Source organism: Callithrix jacchus, chromosome 7, assembly GCF_049354715.1.
Source record: "Callithrix jacchus isolate 240 chromosome 7, calJac240_pri, whole genome shotgun sequence".
NCBI classification, from domain to species: Eukaryota; Metazoa; Chordata; class Mammalia; order Primates; family Cebidae; genus Callithrix; species Callithrix jacchus.
In genome coordinates, this window is record NC_133508.1 from 146,255,057 (window position 1) to 146,272,615 (window position 17,559).

The window sequence follows — 17,559 nt, forward strand, 5'->3', positions numbered from 1 at the left end:
ACGAGAAACCAAGATTAGAGAAAAAAACCCAAAAAGGAATGAACAAAGTCTCCAAGAAATGTGGGACTATATGAAGAGACCTAACCTACGTTTGATAGGTGTACCAGAATGTGACAAAGAGAATGAATCAAAGCTGGAAAATACTCTTCAGGATATTATCCAGGAAAATTTCCCCAACCTAGCAAGGCAGGCCAATATTCAAGTCCAGGAAATACAAAGAACACCACAAAGATATTCCGCAAGAAGAGCAACCCCAAGGCACATAATCGTCAGATTCACCAGGGTTGAAATGAAGGAGAAAATACTAAGGGCAGCCAGAGAGAAAGGTCAGGTCACCCACAAAGGGAAGCCCATCAGACTCACAGCAGATCTCTTGGCAGAAACAATACAAGCCAGAAGAGAGTGGGGGCCAATATTCAACATCCTTAAAGAAAAGAACTTTCAACCCAAAATTTCATATCCAGCCAAACTGAGCTTCATAAGTGAAGGAAAAATAAAATCCTTTGCAAACAAGCAAGTATTCAGAGATTTCATCACCACCAGGCCTGCTTTACAAGAGCTCCTGAAAGAGGCACTACACATAGAAAGGAACAACCAGTACCAGCCATTCCAAAAACATACCAAATGCTAAAGAGCATCAACAAAATGAAGAATCTGCATCAACTAATGAGCAAAACAGCCAGCTAGCATCAAAATGGCAGTATCAAATTCACACATAAAAATATTAACCCTTAATGTAAATGGGCTAAATGCACCAATCAAAAGACACAGACTGGCAAATTGGATAAAAAACCAAAACCCATCTGTGTGCTGTATCCAGGAAACCCATCTCACATGCAAGGATACACAAAGGCTCAAAATAAAGGGATGGAGGAAGATTTACCAAGCAAAAGGACAGCAAAAAAAAGCAGGAGTTGCAATTCTCGTCACTGATAAAATAGACTTTAAAGCAACAAAGATCAAAAGAGACAAAGAAGGTCATTACATAATGGCAAAAGGATCGATACAAGAAGAAGAGCTAACGATCCTAAATATATATGGACCCAATACAGGAGCACCCAGATATATAAGGCAAGTTCTTAATGACTTACAAAGAGACTGAGACTCCCACACAATAATATTGGGAGACTTTAACACTCTACTGTCAATATCAGACAGATCAACCAGACAGAAAATTAACAAGGATATCCAGGACTTGAACTCAGACCTGGAACAAGCAAACCTGATAGACATTTACAGAACTCTCCACCCCAAATCCACAGAATATACATTCTTCTTAGCACCACATCTCACCTACTCTAAAATTGACCACATAATTGGAAGTAAAGCACTCCTCAGCAAATGCAAAACAACTGAAATCAAAACAAACAGTCTCTCAGACCATAGTGCAATCAAGTTAGAACTCAGAATTCAGAAACTAACTCAGAACCACACAGCTTCATGGAAACTGAACAACTGGATCTTGAATGTTAATTGGATAAACAATGAAATGAACGCAGAAATAAAGAAGTTCGTCGAAACCAACGACAATAAAGACACAACATACCAGAAACTCTGGGACACATCTAAAGCAGTCTCCAGAGTAAAATATATAGCAATAAGTGCCCACATGAGAAGGATAGAGAGATCCAAAATTGACACCCTATCATCAAAATTGAAAGAGCTAGAGGAGCAAGATCAAAAAAACTCAAAACCTAGCAGAAGACAAGAAATAACTAAGATCAGAGCTGAACTGAAGGAGATAGAGACACGAAAAACCCTTCAAAAAATCAATAAATCCAAGAGCTGGTTTTTGGAAAAGATCAACAAAATAGACAGACTACTAGCCAGACTGATAAAAAAGAAAAGAGAGAACAACCAAATAGATGCAATAAAAAAACGATGAAGGGAAAATCACCACAGATTCCACAGAAATTCAAACCATCATCAGAGAATATTACAAATAACTCTATGCAGATAAAGTAGTAAACCTGGAAGAAATGAATAAATTCCTGGACACCTGTGTCCTGTGTCCTCCCAAGCCTAAACCAGGAGGAAGCCGAAACTATGAATAGACCAATAACAAGGTCTGAAGTTGAGGCAGCAATTAAGAGCCTACCACACAAAAAAGCCCAGGTCCAGATGGGTTCACAGCCGAATTCTACCAGACACACAAAGAGGAGTTGGGACCACTCCTTCTGAAACTATTCCAAATAATCCAAAAAAAGGGAATCCTTCCCAAATCATTTTATGAGACCATCATCATCCTGATGCCAAAACCCGGAAGAGACTCAACAAGAAAAGAAAACTTCAGGCCAATATCCATGATGAACATAGATGCAAAAATCTTCAATAAAATACTGGCAAACTGATTGCAACAGCACATCAAAGAACTTATCCATCATTATCAAGTAGGATTCATCCTGGAGATGCAAAGCTGGTTCAACATACGCAAGTCTATAAACGTAATTCACCACATAAACGGAACCAAAACCAAAAACCACATGATTATCTCAATTGACGCAGAGAAGGCATTTGACAAAATTCAACAGCCCTTTATGCTAAACTCCCTCAATAAACTCAGTATTGATGGAACATATCTCAAAGTAATAAAAGCTATTTACGACAAACCAACAGCCAATATCATACTGAATGGGCAAAAACTGGAAGCATTCCCTTTGAAATCCGGCACTAGACAAGGATGCCCTCTCTCACCACTCCTATTCAATATAGTACTGGAAGTTCTAGCCAGAGCAATCAGGCAAGAAAAAGAAATAAAGGGTATTCAAATAGGAAAGGTGGAAGCCAAATTGTCTCTATTTGCAGACGACATGATAGTATACCTAGAAGACCCCATCGCCTCAGCCCAAAAACTCCTGAAACTGATAAGCAACTTCAGCAAAGTCTCAGGATACAAAATCAATGTGCAAAAATCACAAGCATTCCTCTACACCAATAACAGACTTAAAGAGAGCTAAATCAAGAACAACTGCCATTCACAATTGCTACAAAGAGAATAAAATACTTAGGAATACAACTTACAAGGAACGTAAGGGACCTCTTCAAGGAAAACTACAAACCACTGCTCAACGAAATAAGAGAGGACACAAACAGATGGAGAAACATTCCATGTTCATGGTTAAGAAGAATCAATATTGTGAAAATGGCTATACTGTTCAAAGTAATTTACAGAATCAACGCTATCCCCATCAAGCTACCATTGACTTTCTTCACAGAACTGGAAAAAACCACCATGAACTTCATATGGAACCAAAAGAGCCCGCATAGCAAAGTCAATTCTAAGCAAAAAGAACACAGCGGGAGGCATCACACTACCGGACTTCAAACTATACTACAGGCTACAGTAATCAAAACAGCATGGTACTGGTACCAAAAAAACAGAGATATAGACCGATGGAACAGAACAGAGGCATCGGAGGCAACACAACATAGCTACAACCATACAATCTTTGATAAACCTGACAAAAACAAGCAATGGGGAAAGGAGTCCCTGTTTAAGAAATAGTGTTGGGAAAACTGGCTAGCCATGTGCAGAAAGCAGAAACTGGACCCCTTCCTGACACCTTACACTAAAATTAACTCCAGATGGATTAAAGACTTAAACATAAGACCTGGCACCATAAAAACCCTAGAAGAAAATCTAGGCAAAACCATTCAGGACATAGGCGTAGGCAAGGACTTCACGACCAGAACACCAAAAGCATTGGCAACAAAAGCCAAAACAGACAAATGGGACCTAATCAACCTCCACAGCTTCTGCACGGCAAAAGAAACAGTCACTAGAGTGAATCGGCAACCAACAGAATAGGAATAAATTTTTGCAGTTTACCCATCTGACAAAGGGCTGATATGCAGAATTTACAAAGAACTCAAACAGATTTACAGGAAAAAAACAAACAAGCCCATTCAAAAACGGCCAAAGGATATGAACAGACACTTTACAAAAGAAGACATACAGGAGGCCAACAAACATATGAAAAAATGCTCATCATCACTGGTCATTAGAGAGATGCAAATCAAAACCACATTTAGATAACATCTCACACCAGTTAAAATGGCGATCATCAAAAAATCTGGAGACAACAGATGCTGGAGAGGATGTGGAGAAATAGGAACACTTTTACACTGTTGGTGGGAGTGTCAATTAGTTCAACCATTGTGGAAGACAGTGTGGCGATTCCTCAAGGCTTTAGAAATAGAAATTCCATTTGACCCAGCAATCCCATTACTGGGTATATATCCAAAGGATTATAAATCATTCTACTATAAGGACACATGCACACGAATGTTCATTGCAGCACTGTTTACAATAGCAAAGACCTGGAACCAACCCAAATGCCCATCAATGATAGACTGGACTGGGAAAATGTGGCACATATACACCATGGAATATTATGCAGCAATAAAAAATGATGAGTTCGTGTCCTTTGTAGGGACATGGATGAATCTGGAGAACATCATTCTCAGCAAACTGACACAAGAACAGAAAATGAAATACCTCATATTCTCACTCATAGGCGGGTGATGAATAATGAGAACACATGGACACAGGGAAGGGAGTACTACACACTAGGGTCTATTTGGGGGAATAGGGTAGAAAGAGAGGGGGTGCGGAGCTGGGGAGGGATAGCCTGGGGAGAAATGACAAATGTGCGTGAAAGGGAGGAAGGCAGCAAACACACACTGTGCCATGTGTGTACCTATGCAACTATCTTGCATGTTCTGCACATGTACCCCAAAACCTAAAATGCAATTTAAAAAAAAAAAAGAAAGAAAGAAAATACATAAAAGCTTGGAACTGAGTCAAGAAGCAATTCAACGCCAATGTCTGGATGACTTACGAAGACAAAATGAAATCGGAATTACCTTTTGTGTAAAGTCCAGTTGCTTAGTAACATCATCTAGTGATTGCATCAATGATAATTTTTCTTCCTATTCATAACAATAACAAAATTACAGTTTTCAATGTAATCATCTGTAGCCAAGCTACTGAAAGTATAGCAGCATCCTGGAAGCCCGTTAGAAATGCAGATTCTCAGGCTCCATCTCAGACCTAAATCATTTTAACAAGATCCTCAGATAATTTAAAGTTTGAGATGCACCGATCTATAGCATTTGACTGGAAAGTCTCTAAAATCTCAAGCAGCATCCCTATGTTGTTTCCTTGTGCCATATAGCATTTTGTAGTTTTCAAGACATTTCCATTTATCTTATCTCATTTAAGATGGGCTAGATGGGTAGCTATTTCCATACATGTCTACCAGTTGATGAAACCATGACAGAACAGTTTAAGTGTCCTGTCCAAAGTCACACATAAAAACCCTGAAACCTAAGCTTCTCAATTCCTGGTCCAGCTCCATCCCCACCATACCTTGACTAAATAAAAAACAATAAATTCATTATATGTCATAAAACTTTATTTAGATAACAAAAATTTACGACATTGTATATCTTCAATAATTTTTCAGACTATTGATACTTACTTCATTAAAATAATAACTTAAATTTAAATCTTACCTTGCTGCATTTCAAACAGCCTGCTAGAAATTTCTTTATCTCCACATCATTTCCAGGTAAAAGTTTTAGTGAGAGGTGTGTAAGATGCTTAAAAGGATTTGTCTCTACCACATTTAAAAATGCAGGTGAGTTATCCAAAATAGCTGCTGGAGAAACTAACTGTAGCAAAAACCTTTGAAAAACAAAATGTCACATTATAACACATTAGGAGATAGTGAAAATCTCTCACTGAATCAAAGCTTCTCTACTCAAAAAGATCAGGCAAGGGAGCATATTGAAATCATAGGGGCCAATATGAAAGGACTCCGAATGGTAAAATATAAGATAAATTGGGCAAAAAAAAAGAAAAGATTCATTGAAAACATAGTTACTATATAAAAGTCCATGAGTTCATCAGAAACAAATGAGAGAAAAAGCAAAAACAAAAAACGATAATCACTGAGTACCACAGAAATAGACTACCAGTTCTTTACTCTAAAAAATGACAATTTAAATGTAAGAATTAAGTATTTATCCTTTCTGTATGAATTTTGAGTAATCAAATAGCCCTAATTGCTGAGGAAAAGATCTTCTTTATAGAAGAATTATACTTAATACAGAAGAAAAATGATAGAAAAGCATCATTTTGTTCTTTCTAATGAAATAACTGATTCAACAACAATCATCAACTGATGAAACCAATAAATAAAAGGTTGATGGTAAACTTTACAATAAAAGAATCACTAGCACCATACACACATAAAATCTTAGTCTTCCCTTCTTCGAAATTATAAAACCAAATACTTGATGCTATTAAATACTTCAGAAAACTTTAGTGCCTTTGTCAAGACATGGAAATTAAGCAATAGTTCTGATTTTATTCAAGATTCCTTAAAATTTGAGATTTAATGGAGCCCTAACCCCAGTTCTAAAAATAAACAGGGATACTCATAACAGATGGAAAAGATTTTGCTGTGTTTCAAGGAAGAGTTTGTCTTGAATTAAATGTAATAGTGTTCTCATGCAACTTACCTTGGAATTTCTTTGGCATGTTCTTGAGTACATTGCTGAAGGAGATCTATAAATTTTTGTGGGAAAGCTAAGAAGTCTACCAGAAGACCTTGCTGGAATTTTAAACTATACAGAAGAAAGGAAAAGAAATTTTTTAAAAATTTAATTGCTATCTTTTTTTTGAGACAGAGTCTTGCTCTGTCTCCCAGGCTGGAGTACAGTGGTGAGATCTTGCTCACTGCAACCTCCGCCTTCCAGGTTCAAGCAATTCTCCTGCCACAGCCTCTAGAGTAACTGAGATTACAGGTGTGCACCACTGCACCTGGCTAATTTTTGTATTTTTAGTAGAGATGGGGTTTCACCATGTTGGTCAGGCTGGTCTTGGACTCCTGACCTCATGATCCATCCACCTCAGCTTCCCAAAGTGCTGGGATTACAGGCGTGAGCCACCAAGCCCAGCCAATTACTGGTCTTTAATTATAATTATCATCCTGATTCTTTTTTTAAATTTACTAACACTTGTTATAATCAAGAACTAAGATGAGGAATTCTGATTTTTTTTTTTTACAACTTATTCAACGACAAAAAAAAAGATCAATAAATTCAGCAAACGCTTCAAACTTCTCAGGTCTTTTAAGCATAATTCTAATAATCCACAAAATATTTATTTTCCAAAACACCCTAAGTAAATATAGTACAAATAGCCCGATATTCCCAAAGTAACTAAATCTAATACATAGGTATGTGTTTGAAAGAATAGTACCAATACATTCATAAAACTCAGAAACTTATTGTTTTATTAAATATAAGATCAGAAAAAAATTTAGTTACCTTTGAAAATCTTCCTCAGATATAACAAGGTTATATAGAAAAAATGGATCCGTGTCATCAGTCAGACGAATAACTAAGTCCTAAAAGAAAGTTTGTTTTTAAATGTTTTTACTAGATTACTTTTTGAGTAAGAAGAAATTACCTACTCAAGTAAAAAGATCCAATAACATCCATGTGTCACAGTTAGATTGCAGACAGCTGTTTTGTAGTGCTGCTGGTTTCTTATTAGTCTTTAGAGAGTTAGAATCTTAAATAGGAGTAGACATAATGTTCTTTGAGAACCACATGGAGGTCTGTAAAAGTTAAGTGCTAGGAGTTCAAAGTTTAGGAATCTGATCCTATCAGAGGCTTAGGAAAATTTAGTTCCAGTCCTTGCTACACCATAACATGATAATGAAAATTTTCTTTACCACTGAACATACCACATTAATTTTTAGTTTCCCTTAAAATTAACTGGTCTGGCATTTTAAAAGTGGCAAATATATCAGCAGAACTGACATACAATAATCCACACTAGACAAAAAGGAACTTCTGTCTCTCAGATAGAGGACAGTGGTATCAGGTGACACGTTGCCAGTCCTCTTCCAAAGGGCCTATTCTCTCCTAGGCCAGGTGGCCACTGATGTGAAACCCCATCTGTTTTCAGTCTCAAATGAAGTAGGTTCCTTTCACAAAGACCACTTTCCAGGTAGCTAAGTGTACACAGTGTGGGAGATCATCGCAACAGCTAAAGCTCACAAAAAGTACGCCAAAATTATGTACCAGATAACACTGGTGAAAGAAAAACAGCATTACTTACAAGATGATGTAAAACTAATAAAGAACTAGTCATTAAGGTTAAGAACACATTTGAAATAAAATCTCTACTCATGGCTACTTAGGAAATGCTGTCCTAAAAAATTTAAACCACTTATGCACAAAGCTAGAAAATGAAGAGGTATAGCAGACATTAGGAATAACATGTAAAAAGTACAATTTATAATCTTTACCCCAAAGGTACTACTAATACCATTAGGTCCTTGAATGTGTTCAGGGAAAGCTATGGCTCACAGAAAACAGATGCTATATTTTGGTGTTTCTTTCGACATGGGGTCTCACACTGTCACTCAGTCTGGATTGCAGTGGCACCATCACAGCTCACTGAAGCCTCAACCTCCTAAGCTCAAGTGATCCTCCCACCTCAGCCTCTCAAGTAGCTGGAACTACAGGAGTATGCCACCACATTCAGCTGATTTGTGTATATATATATATTTTTTTGTAGAGACTGGATTTACCATGTTGCCCACACTGGTCTCAAACTCCTGCCTCAAGCAATCTGCCTACCTCAGCCACCCAAAGTGCTGGGATTACAGATGTGAGCCACTGTGCTTGGCACAGATGTTATATTTCTTAGTTCTCTGTTTCAATGGTCCCCGACCTTTTTGGCACTAGAGAACTATTGTGTAGAAGACAATTTTTCCAAGAATTGGGGGGTGAAGGATGGTTTCAGGATGAAACTTTCACCTCAGATCAGGCATTACTTAGATTACAATAAGAAGCATGCAACTGAGATCCCTTGCATGTGCAGTTCACAATAGGGTTGGCACTCCTATGAGACTGACTCTAATGCTACCACTGATCTGACAGGAGGCAGATCATAGAAGGTAATGCTTGCTAACCTGCCTACCACTCACCTCCTGCTGTGCAGCCTAGCTCCTAACAGGCCAGGGACCATACCAGTAAGTGGCCAGGAGGTTGGGGATCCCTGCTCTATGCTATATCCTTAGTTCTGTTAATGACTCATGCTTCTGAAGGTTATATGAGACTAATACTCTAAATGCCTCTCTTCAAAATGTAAAGTAAAAGATTCACAAATATCTCCTTACAGTACTTCAGTTTATCTTTTTACATTTACACCATAAAATGCCAATTCTATAAGGCAGCTGCGTGTGTGTGTGTGTGTGTGTGTGTATTTTCCAGCAACTTAAGTGCACTAGACAAATCTAATTCTTGTATGTTTTAGAAATAAATGGTATAGGCCGGGTACAGTGACTCACACCCATAATCCCAGCACTTTGGGAGGCCGAGGCAGGCAGATCACGAGGTCAAGAGATCAAGACTATCCTGGCCACATGGTGAAACCCCATCTCTATTTTAAAATACAAAAATTAGCTGGGTGTGGTGGCATGCACCTGTAGTCCCAGCTACTGAGGAGGCTGAGGCAAGAGAATTGCTTGAATCCAAGAAGCGGAGATTGCAGTGAGCCGAGACTGCACACTGCAATCTACCTGGTGACAGAGTGAGACTCTGTCTCAAAAAAGAAAAGAAAGAAAGAAATATATGGTATAATTATCTTTCAGTTGTTGTCTCAGTAGACTCTACCACCCTTGATTTGCAAGTTACAAAACAGCCCAAAATTAAAAGGCAAAATGAATACAATAAAATATCTCACATTCTTAACAAAAATAATTATCTACCGGGTACCAAAATGATATTTCAAAAAAGAACTAAATACCAACCTTTCTGTGAACTGGATTAGAAACTGATTGTAGTTCAATGGTCATTCTTATACTTACTCTCCTGTATGAAAAGACATACCCAACTATCAGAAACATTTACATGAAATGAGTTATCACTATTACTTGTATTAACTAAAGTATTCAGTCTTAAGCTATAAGACTTTCCACAGGACTTCTCTAATTTATGAACAGAAGGTTGAAAAGCACACTGGATTTGAAGTTTAATTTCTTATTGTTCCACTAGTGAGTAATCTAGCAGCGTTTAATCTAAAACTACATTTTTCTCACCTGTAAAATGGGGATGTGAGGATTAAATGAAATAAACTATGTGGAGTATCTAGCACTAGCCTGATAAATGACTTTGCTGCCCAAACTGTAAAATAACATCTACCGAAAGACAAACCATCAATTTATTAACTTTTCAACTGTAACATGGGGATGCTGTGAGGATTAAATGAGATAATAGCCTCATCTATCCTTCATGCCCTGATTCTAAAATAACATCTTGAAAGACAAACCACCAACTTAGTAACAACTTTTCACATTAAAAAATTATTATGTCAAGTGATCAAAATGATTTATAAGAGACTGATTCCATTTTAAGAACTTAAAATGTGGCCAGGCACAATGGTTCACACCTGTAATCCCTACACTTTGCGTGGCTGAGGCTGGTGGATCACTTGAGGTCAAGAGTTGGAAACCAGCCTGTTCAACAAGGCAAAACCTTGTCTCTACAAAAAATACAAAAACTGCCAGGCACGGTGGCTTACGCCAGCACTTCAGGAGCACTTTGGGAAGCCGAAGCGGGTGGACCACCTGAGGTCGGGAGTTCAAGACCAGCCTGACCAACGTGGAGAAATCCTGTCTCTACTAAAAATACAAAATTAGACAGGCATGGTGGCACATGCCTGCAATCCCAGCTACTTGGAAGACTGAGGCAGGAAAATAGCTTGAACCTGGGAGGGGGAGATTGTGGTGAGCCAAGATTGTGCCTTGCACTCCAGCCTAGGCAACAAGAGTGAAATTCTGTCTCAAAAAAAAAAGAAAGAAAGAAAGAAAGTAAAAAGAAAACTAGCCAGGTATGGTGGCACCCACTGGTAGTCCCAGCTATTCTGGAGGCTGAGGTGGAAGAATTGCTAGAACCCAGGACGGGGAGGCTGTGGTGAGCTGAGATTGCACCACTGCACTCCAGCCTGGGCAACAGAGTGAGACCATGTCTCAAAACAAAAAAAATTTTTTAATAAAAAAATGTGAAGTAATATTAGAATACTTCCAATGTTTAAAATAAAATAAAATAAAAACATATTCCCTATGCATGTGCATTCAAAAACGTATTTTCACATCCACAAATTAAATCTGCCTAATATACTCTTTACCCAATGTAACACAGAAGTACTATCAACAAGTTTCTTACCTATCTTATCCAAGACTATCTAAGCCCTGAGAGGGAGAGACACAGCATTCCACATCCTATGCTGTATCTTAGGGAACCCAGAATTGGACGGAGGTATATAAATGAAAGTGCCCATAAACATTCATCAAATAGAGGACAAATGCTTATATAGTTCAGAAAGGGGGAAATTAGTGAAAAATATCCATGCAAAGTGCTTCTCAAACTATTCTGCCAGAATTAAGTAACAATGGCCTTTCTTTGATGTGCACGTAGAATAATGTAAACTAACAAATAGAATTTGTTCAATTTTAAGTATTTCTTCTAAAGATTGCTTTTAAACCCTTTCCACACTATTACTTATCTACTACAGAATTAAAAAGTATAAATAGCCATTGAGTATGGGCAGAAAAACTTGGAAACAGTTGATCAAAACTAGACTCAACTGTTTAGATTTTTTAATGCTCTGACTTGCCATTTTATATTGGTTTACAATGTGTCATTTAAGTTTCTTATTGAACATATGATTAGATGCTAAATCTCAGTTTGTACAATAAGGTTAAATGTTACCTCATAACTTGAAGCTGTTTTCTGAAAAGGAACAAGAAGCACTGGTCTACACCACACAGAAGAAGAATTGTTTTCAAAACACAGGAATACACAGTTTCTATTTTTCTAGTATCTAAAGCAATGCATGTGAAACAGATTAGAGTGCTACTGCAATTCCACTTAAGCTTTTCTGAGCTGGGCACAGTGACTCCCACCTGCAGTATCCATTACTTCAGAGGATGAGGCAAGAGGATAGCTTGAGCCCAGGAGTGCAAGTCCAGTCTGGGCAACACAGCAAGATTAAAAATTCTTGAGGGGAAAAAACCTCTCAGTTTCCTAACTTGTAAGATAAGTGGATTCAACGAGAAGGTTTGTGAGAACCTTTTTAGCTCTACAATATCATTATGTTTGGTTTTCATCTTCTGAAGTTTTCTCTAGCATAAATGTCATAGTGGTATGATTCAGCAGTTGATATGTAACTTTTTACGGTGCGTTACAGTTTTATTTTATTAATGTATTTGAGACAGAGTGTATTTATTTATGTTTGTTTATTTATTTATTTATTTGAGACAGAGTCTCACTCTGTCACCCAGGCTGGAGTGCAGTGGTGTGATCTCAGCTCACTGCAACCTCCGCCTCCCAGGTTCAAGTGATTCTCCTGCCTCAGCCTCCTGAGTAGCTGAGATTACAGGGGCACACCACCACACCTGGCTAATTTTTGTATTTTTGGTAGAGATGGGGTTTTGCCACGTTGGTCAAGCTGGTCTCGAACTCCTGACTTCAAGTGATCTACCCACCTCAGCCTCCCAAAATTCTGGGATTACAGGTGTGAACCACCCGCCCAGCTGGTGCTTTACAGTTTTAAAAGTCCCGTCATACTTCATATATTTGCAAAAAGTACAGAAAGAATCCATTTATTAAAGTGTTCTTTACATAATCCTGGAAGAGTTGTATTACTGTGACAATTTACCAATCATATTAATGATACTGTTGCACATATTCCAAAGGCTTAAATAGATTAGATGTTGAAAGAAAAAAGGGAAGGCCTATAAGATAAATGTATTCCCCATGCTTACTTTAAAAACACCCCTAGAAATATGTTGCAGAAAAATATGAGCTTTCAGTGGATATGCTAACTAAAATTACAAATCTTATTTTTTCCCTTATAATAGTTAATGTCATAAGAGCAATATAAAACAGTAATAACTCGGCAGGGCACAGTGGCTCATGCCTGTAATCCCAGCACTTTGGGAGGTTGAGGCGGGGAGTGGGGGGGATCACGAGGTCAGGAGATCAAGATCATTCTGGCTAACACAGTAAAACCCTGTCTCTACTAAAAATATAAAAATTAGCTGGCTGTGGTGGTGCACGCCTGTAGTCCCAGCTACTAGGGAGGTTGAGGCAGGAGAATCGCTGGAACCCTGGAGGCAGAGGTTGCAGTGAGCCAAAATCGCGTCACTGCACTCCAGCATGGTCACAGAGCAAGACTCCATCAAAAAAAAAAAAAAACTCAATAAAACGTTATTTCTCATGTTAATAAATGTCACACTCTGAACAATGCATAAATCTACATAAATCCTCCCTGACATTAGATTTAGCTATGAGTTCTTTTAAATAAAACGTATATTAAACATCAGGAATTAGCAGAACTGGATTCTAGGCCACCTCTGCCACCCAGTAGCTGTGACCTTAAACTATCAATTCAAACAAATCAAAGGTGTTTTAAGCCAGATACTGTGCCAGGTGCTAGGGATACAAACAGAAATAAACATAGTCCAGGGGCCTGGCACAGTGGCTCACATCTGTAATCCCAGCACTCTGGGAGGCTGAGGTGGGAGGATCACTTTAGGCCAAGAATTCAAGATCAGCATGGGCAACGTGGCAAAATCCTATTTCTACAAAAAAAGTTCTGTAACAAGCCACGCATTGTGGTACATGCCTGTAGTTTCAGCTACTCTGGAGGCTGAGGCAGGAGGAGCGCTTAAGCCCAACAGTTTGAGATTACAGTTACCCACAATCAGGCCACAACACTAGCCTGGGCAACAGAGTGACAGCCTATCTCTAAAAAAGAAAAAAAGAAGAATTTTTGGACACAGGATGACAGAAACATAACAAAAAAGCCATGGTCTCTGTCCTCTAATTGAGATGAGATTAATGGCCTTTTCCTAGACTGGCTTCTGATTGCAGTTTTGGGCTCCATGAGAGGGGAGGGAAGGGTTACCAACACTTACTGAGTACCTACACTACTGAGTACTTGCCAGATATTTTACATATATCATCTTATTTAACAATAATCTTGATAAGTAAATATTATGTGTTTCACAAAAGAAGAACTTAAGGCCCACATAATGTTTTAAGGTTATATGACAAAACCTAAATTAGAACTCAGATCTTTCATCTACACCGCACTAACAAATGAGTAACAGCAATCCATTTCAACTTAGGCAACTCTGAAGGGTTCTTACAGTGAAAGTATTGAAGACACACCTGAAAGTTATGAAAGAAAAAAGCATTTGAGGCACAAGGAACAGCAGGGGTAAAAGTATAGCGTAGGGTGAGTATCAGGTACATTCAGAAGGTAACAAGAATGCTTGCATGACTTTTATATTGGAGAGACAAGCTTAGGAAACAAAACTAAAAGGCAGATTAGTGTTAAATCATGGGCTTCAAAATTTTGCATCATTTTTCCACCAGATAAAGCTCCCTGATCATCAACTGGCAATTACAGGTGTGAGCCACCGCTTTCCTGTCATCAACTGAATTTCCTTCTTCTCTGACTTCAGTGTACTTATATTAAATAACATGAAGTAGGTACTGTTATTACCATAAACTTAAAGATGAGACACAGAGAAGAAAATTGCACAAGATCAGTCCATAACTGGCAGAACTGGGACTTAAACCCAGGCAGCCTGGCTCCAGAGCCTGAACTCCTTAATCTGTGCTATGCTGCCTGTCCAAGGAACATCTTTGTTTTTCCCCCTATTAAAATGTGAGTTCCTTAGGGAGAGAATGAAAACAGGTTCTTGGCTTTTGTTGGTGGTACAGGCTAGGAGGGAGAGTGTGTATTTTCATCCTCCACACCCAGGACAGTTCCTGGGACACAGCAGACATTTGCCAATATTTGTTGAGCTGAACTGGCCTCAAATACTCAACTAAGCTGAGCATGGTAGCTCACGCCTATAATCCTTGCACTTTGGGAGGCTGGGGTGAGAGGATCACTTGAGCCCGAGTTCAAGACCAGCCTGGGTAATACAGGGAGACCCCATCTCTATTAAATTTAAAAAGGAAAAAAAAAATTGTCAGGCATGGTGGTATGCACCTGTAATTGTAGCTACTCAGGAGGCTAAGGTGGGAGGAACTGGCACCTCAATAAGGAAATGTCTCCACTTTTTATGCTACATTTGTACACCACTTAGTGTGCACATACAATTTCACAGTTGATCCTCATTACAATACACATTATATTAGCTTTACAAATGAGGAAAGAACGTTCAGAGAAAAAATAGACAACTGAGTGTTGGAACTGAGAAAAAAATTTAAGTCTCCTGACCTCTGGTCAAATCTCGCTGTTTATGCCCCAATAATACCACCTCCTTAATCAAAGTTGCACCTATCTGTGCGACTGGTCTCTATGTCCCCCAGTGACTGTAAACTCCATGAAGAAAAGGACAGTTTTTCCTGACCACTGTATTCCCGGTGCCCAGTAAGGTGTCTTGCAAGGAGGTCAAGACTGCAGTGAGCTGTAATCGTATTACTGCACTCCAGCCTGGGCAACAGAGGGAGACTAACTAGAAAAAGAGAGAGAGAGAAAGAGTCTGCAGAATCTGGGTTGTTCTTCCTATAGGTCAAGGATCACCAAATTATTCCGTAAAGGGCCAGACAGTAAATATTTTAGGCTTCGCGGCCATAAGGTCTTTGTCACAATTACTCATCTCTGCCCTTCCTGTGCAAAGGCAGCTACAGACAATTTGTAAACAAATGAGCATGGTTGTGTTCCAATAAAAGTCTACTTACAAAAACAGTGGGCAATCTGGCCCATGTGTGCCAGTTTGCTGACCCCTATTATACAGATAATAGGAATATAGTAAGATTTCTAAGCAGAGAAATCGAGTGTTAAGATTAACTGATGACAATGTAACCAGAAGAAGATCTAGGAGTTTCCATATTGAAACCAATATGGCCCCTTTTATTTTTCTATAATCATTCTAGAACAGCGTTGTCCAATGGAGATACAAGGTAAGCCACAAATGTGAGCCAGGTATGTAATTTTAAGTTTTTCCTTCTCTTTTTTTTTCAGAGACAGGGTCTCACTCTGTCATCCAGGCTGTGGTACAGTGGTGCAATCAATCATAGCTCACTGTAACCTCAAGCCTAACCTCACTTAGGCTCAAGCAATCCTCCCACCTTGGCCTCCTAAAGTGCTGGGATGATAGGTGTGAGCCACCACACCTAGCCTATTTAAATTTTCTTGAAGGCACATTAAAAAAAAAAAAACTTTTAAAAGCAGGTGAAATTAATTTTAATAATTATTGTATTTAACCCAATATACCCAAAATATTGCCATTTAACACATAATACAAAAATTGAGATATTTTACATTCTTTTTCCATAGTAAGTCTTCAAAATACAACGTGCATTTTCATACATAAAGCACAACAATTCAGATAAGGCCCATTTCAAATGTCTAATAACCACATTTGGCTAGTGGCTACCATACTGGAAAGCATTAAAAGAATGATAACTAAACCTACAAATCTCCATACGCAGCTGCTAGTTTTGGTACCATCTCCTTGACTGGCTTGCCACTGATTTTTGACCTAATTTTAAACTATATATACTACAGCTTCACATTACTGGCAACTCAATAAGGCAAAGTCTTCATTTTTTATACAACATTTGCACACCACTTAGTTTGCACATACAATTTCACACCTGATCCTCATTACAATCACGTGAATACGCACGTTCTATCAGTTTTCCAAATGAGGAAAGAACCTTCAGAGACAGAGACAACTATTGAGTGTTGGGACTGAGAAAAACAATTTAAGTCTCCTGACCTCTGGTCAAATCCATTTACGCCCCAATAATACCCCTTCCTTCATCAAAGTTGCACTTAACCTGTGCGACTGTTCTTTATTTCCTCCGGCGATTGTAAACTCCGTGAAGAAAAGGGCTGTTTTTCCTGATCACTGTATTCCCAGTGCCCAGTAAGGTGTTTTACAAGTAGGCGATATTTACTGAATATTTACTGAATGACGTTTCTGATTTTCTCATTTTTAGTCGGTTAAACGTAATTTACTTTTTTAAAGTAACTAACGTGAAGAGCCAAAGTACAAGACTAAATTGGTAGGTTTTTAAAAGTTGGACTTTACTGCCAACATACTTCAAAAGAGAACGGGGGAAAAGGCTGGGACCCAAGGCCAGAGTTCTAGCGCTGACTCTGCCATGAATTGGCTGTGGGACCTCACGTAAATTCTTTGTAGCTTCTCTTGGCCAGAGTTCTTACGCGTCGAAAGGGAAGAGTAGGGCTAGAATCTTCACGACTCCTTTCAGAGCTAGGGTTTTGGTATCAACTTGATGCGAGCCGGTTTCCTGTTCCCTCACACCCTTCCTCCAGTCCCCTCTACAACGGCCGACTTAGTGAGAGAGGTAGCCACGGGCCCTCTGGGTTCCCTATCCGCTTCCTAGGGGGCCGACAGGACACCCAGGTGCAAGGCGGGGCCCACTGGCCGGAACCGCCATCTTTCCCCATTGGCCTGACCCCAACCGCCACCCGCTGGCACT

At 38.9% G+C, this 17,559-nt stretch overlaps 1 protein-coding gene across 10 annotated transcripts in view; it reads right to left on the reverse strand.

Annotated features, from left to right (window-relative positions):
* LOC100411801 (spindle assembly abnormal protein 6 homolog) overlaps window positions 1–17,559 on the reverse strand; it is a 69,987-nt gene that overhangs the window by 52,231 nt on the left and 197 nt on the right. For 4 of the 10 annotated variants that reach the window (XR_013520301.1, XR_013520300.1, XM_054236928.2 and 1 more), the window contains exons 2-6: window positions 9,837–9,897; window positions 7,339–7,418; window positions 6,529–6,633; window positions 5,518–5,689; window positions 4,867–4,932 (exon numbers count right to left, since the gene is read on the reverse strand). Coding sequence is in view for 6 of the 10 variants with exons in the window: in XM_054236928.2 (XP_054092903.1) it covers window positions 4,867–4,932; window positions 5,518–5,689; window positions 6,529–6,633; window positions 7,339–7,418; window positions 9,837–9,897 (484 nt within the window). In the remaining 4 variants the exon portion in view is untranslated. Of the gene's footprint in view, window positions 1–4,866; window positions 4,933–5,517; window positions 5,690–6,528; window positions 6,634–7,338; window positions 7,419–9,836; window positions 9,898–16,893; window positions 17,529–17,559 lie in introns of those variants that run through there. The other 6 variants (XR_013520298.1, XR_013520299.1, XM_078332672.1 and 3 more) reach the window with 2 other exon arrangements.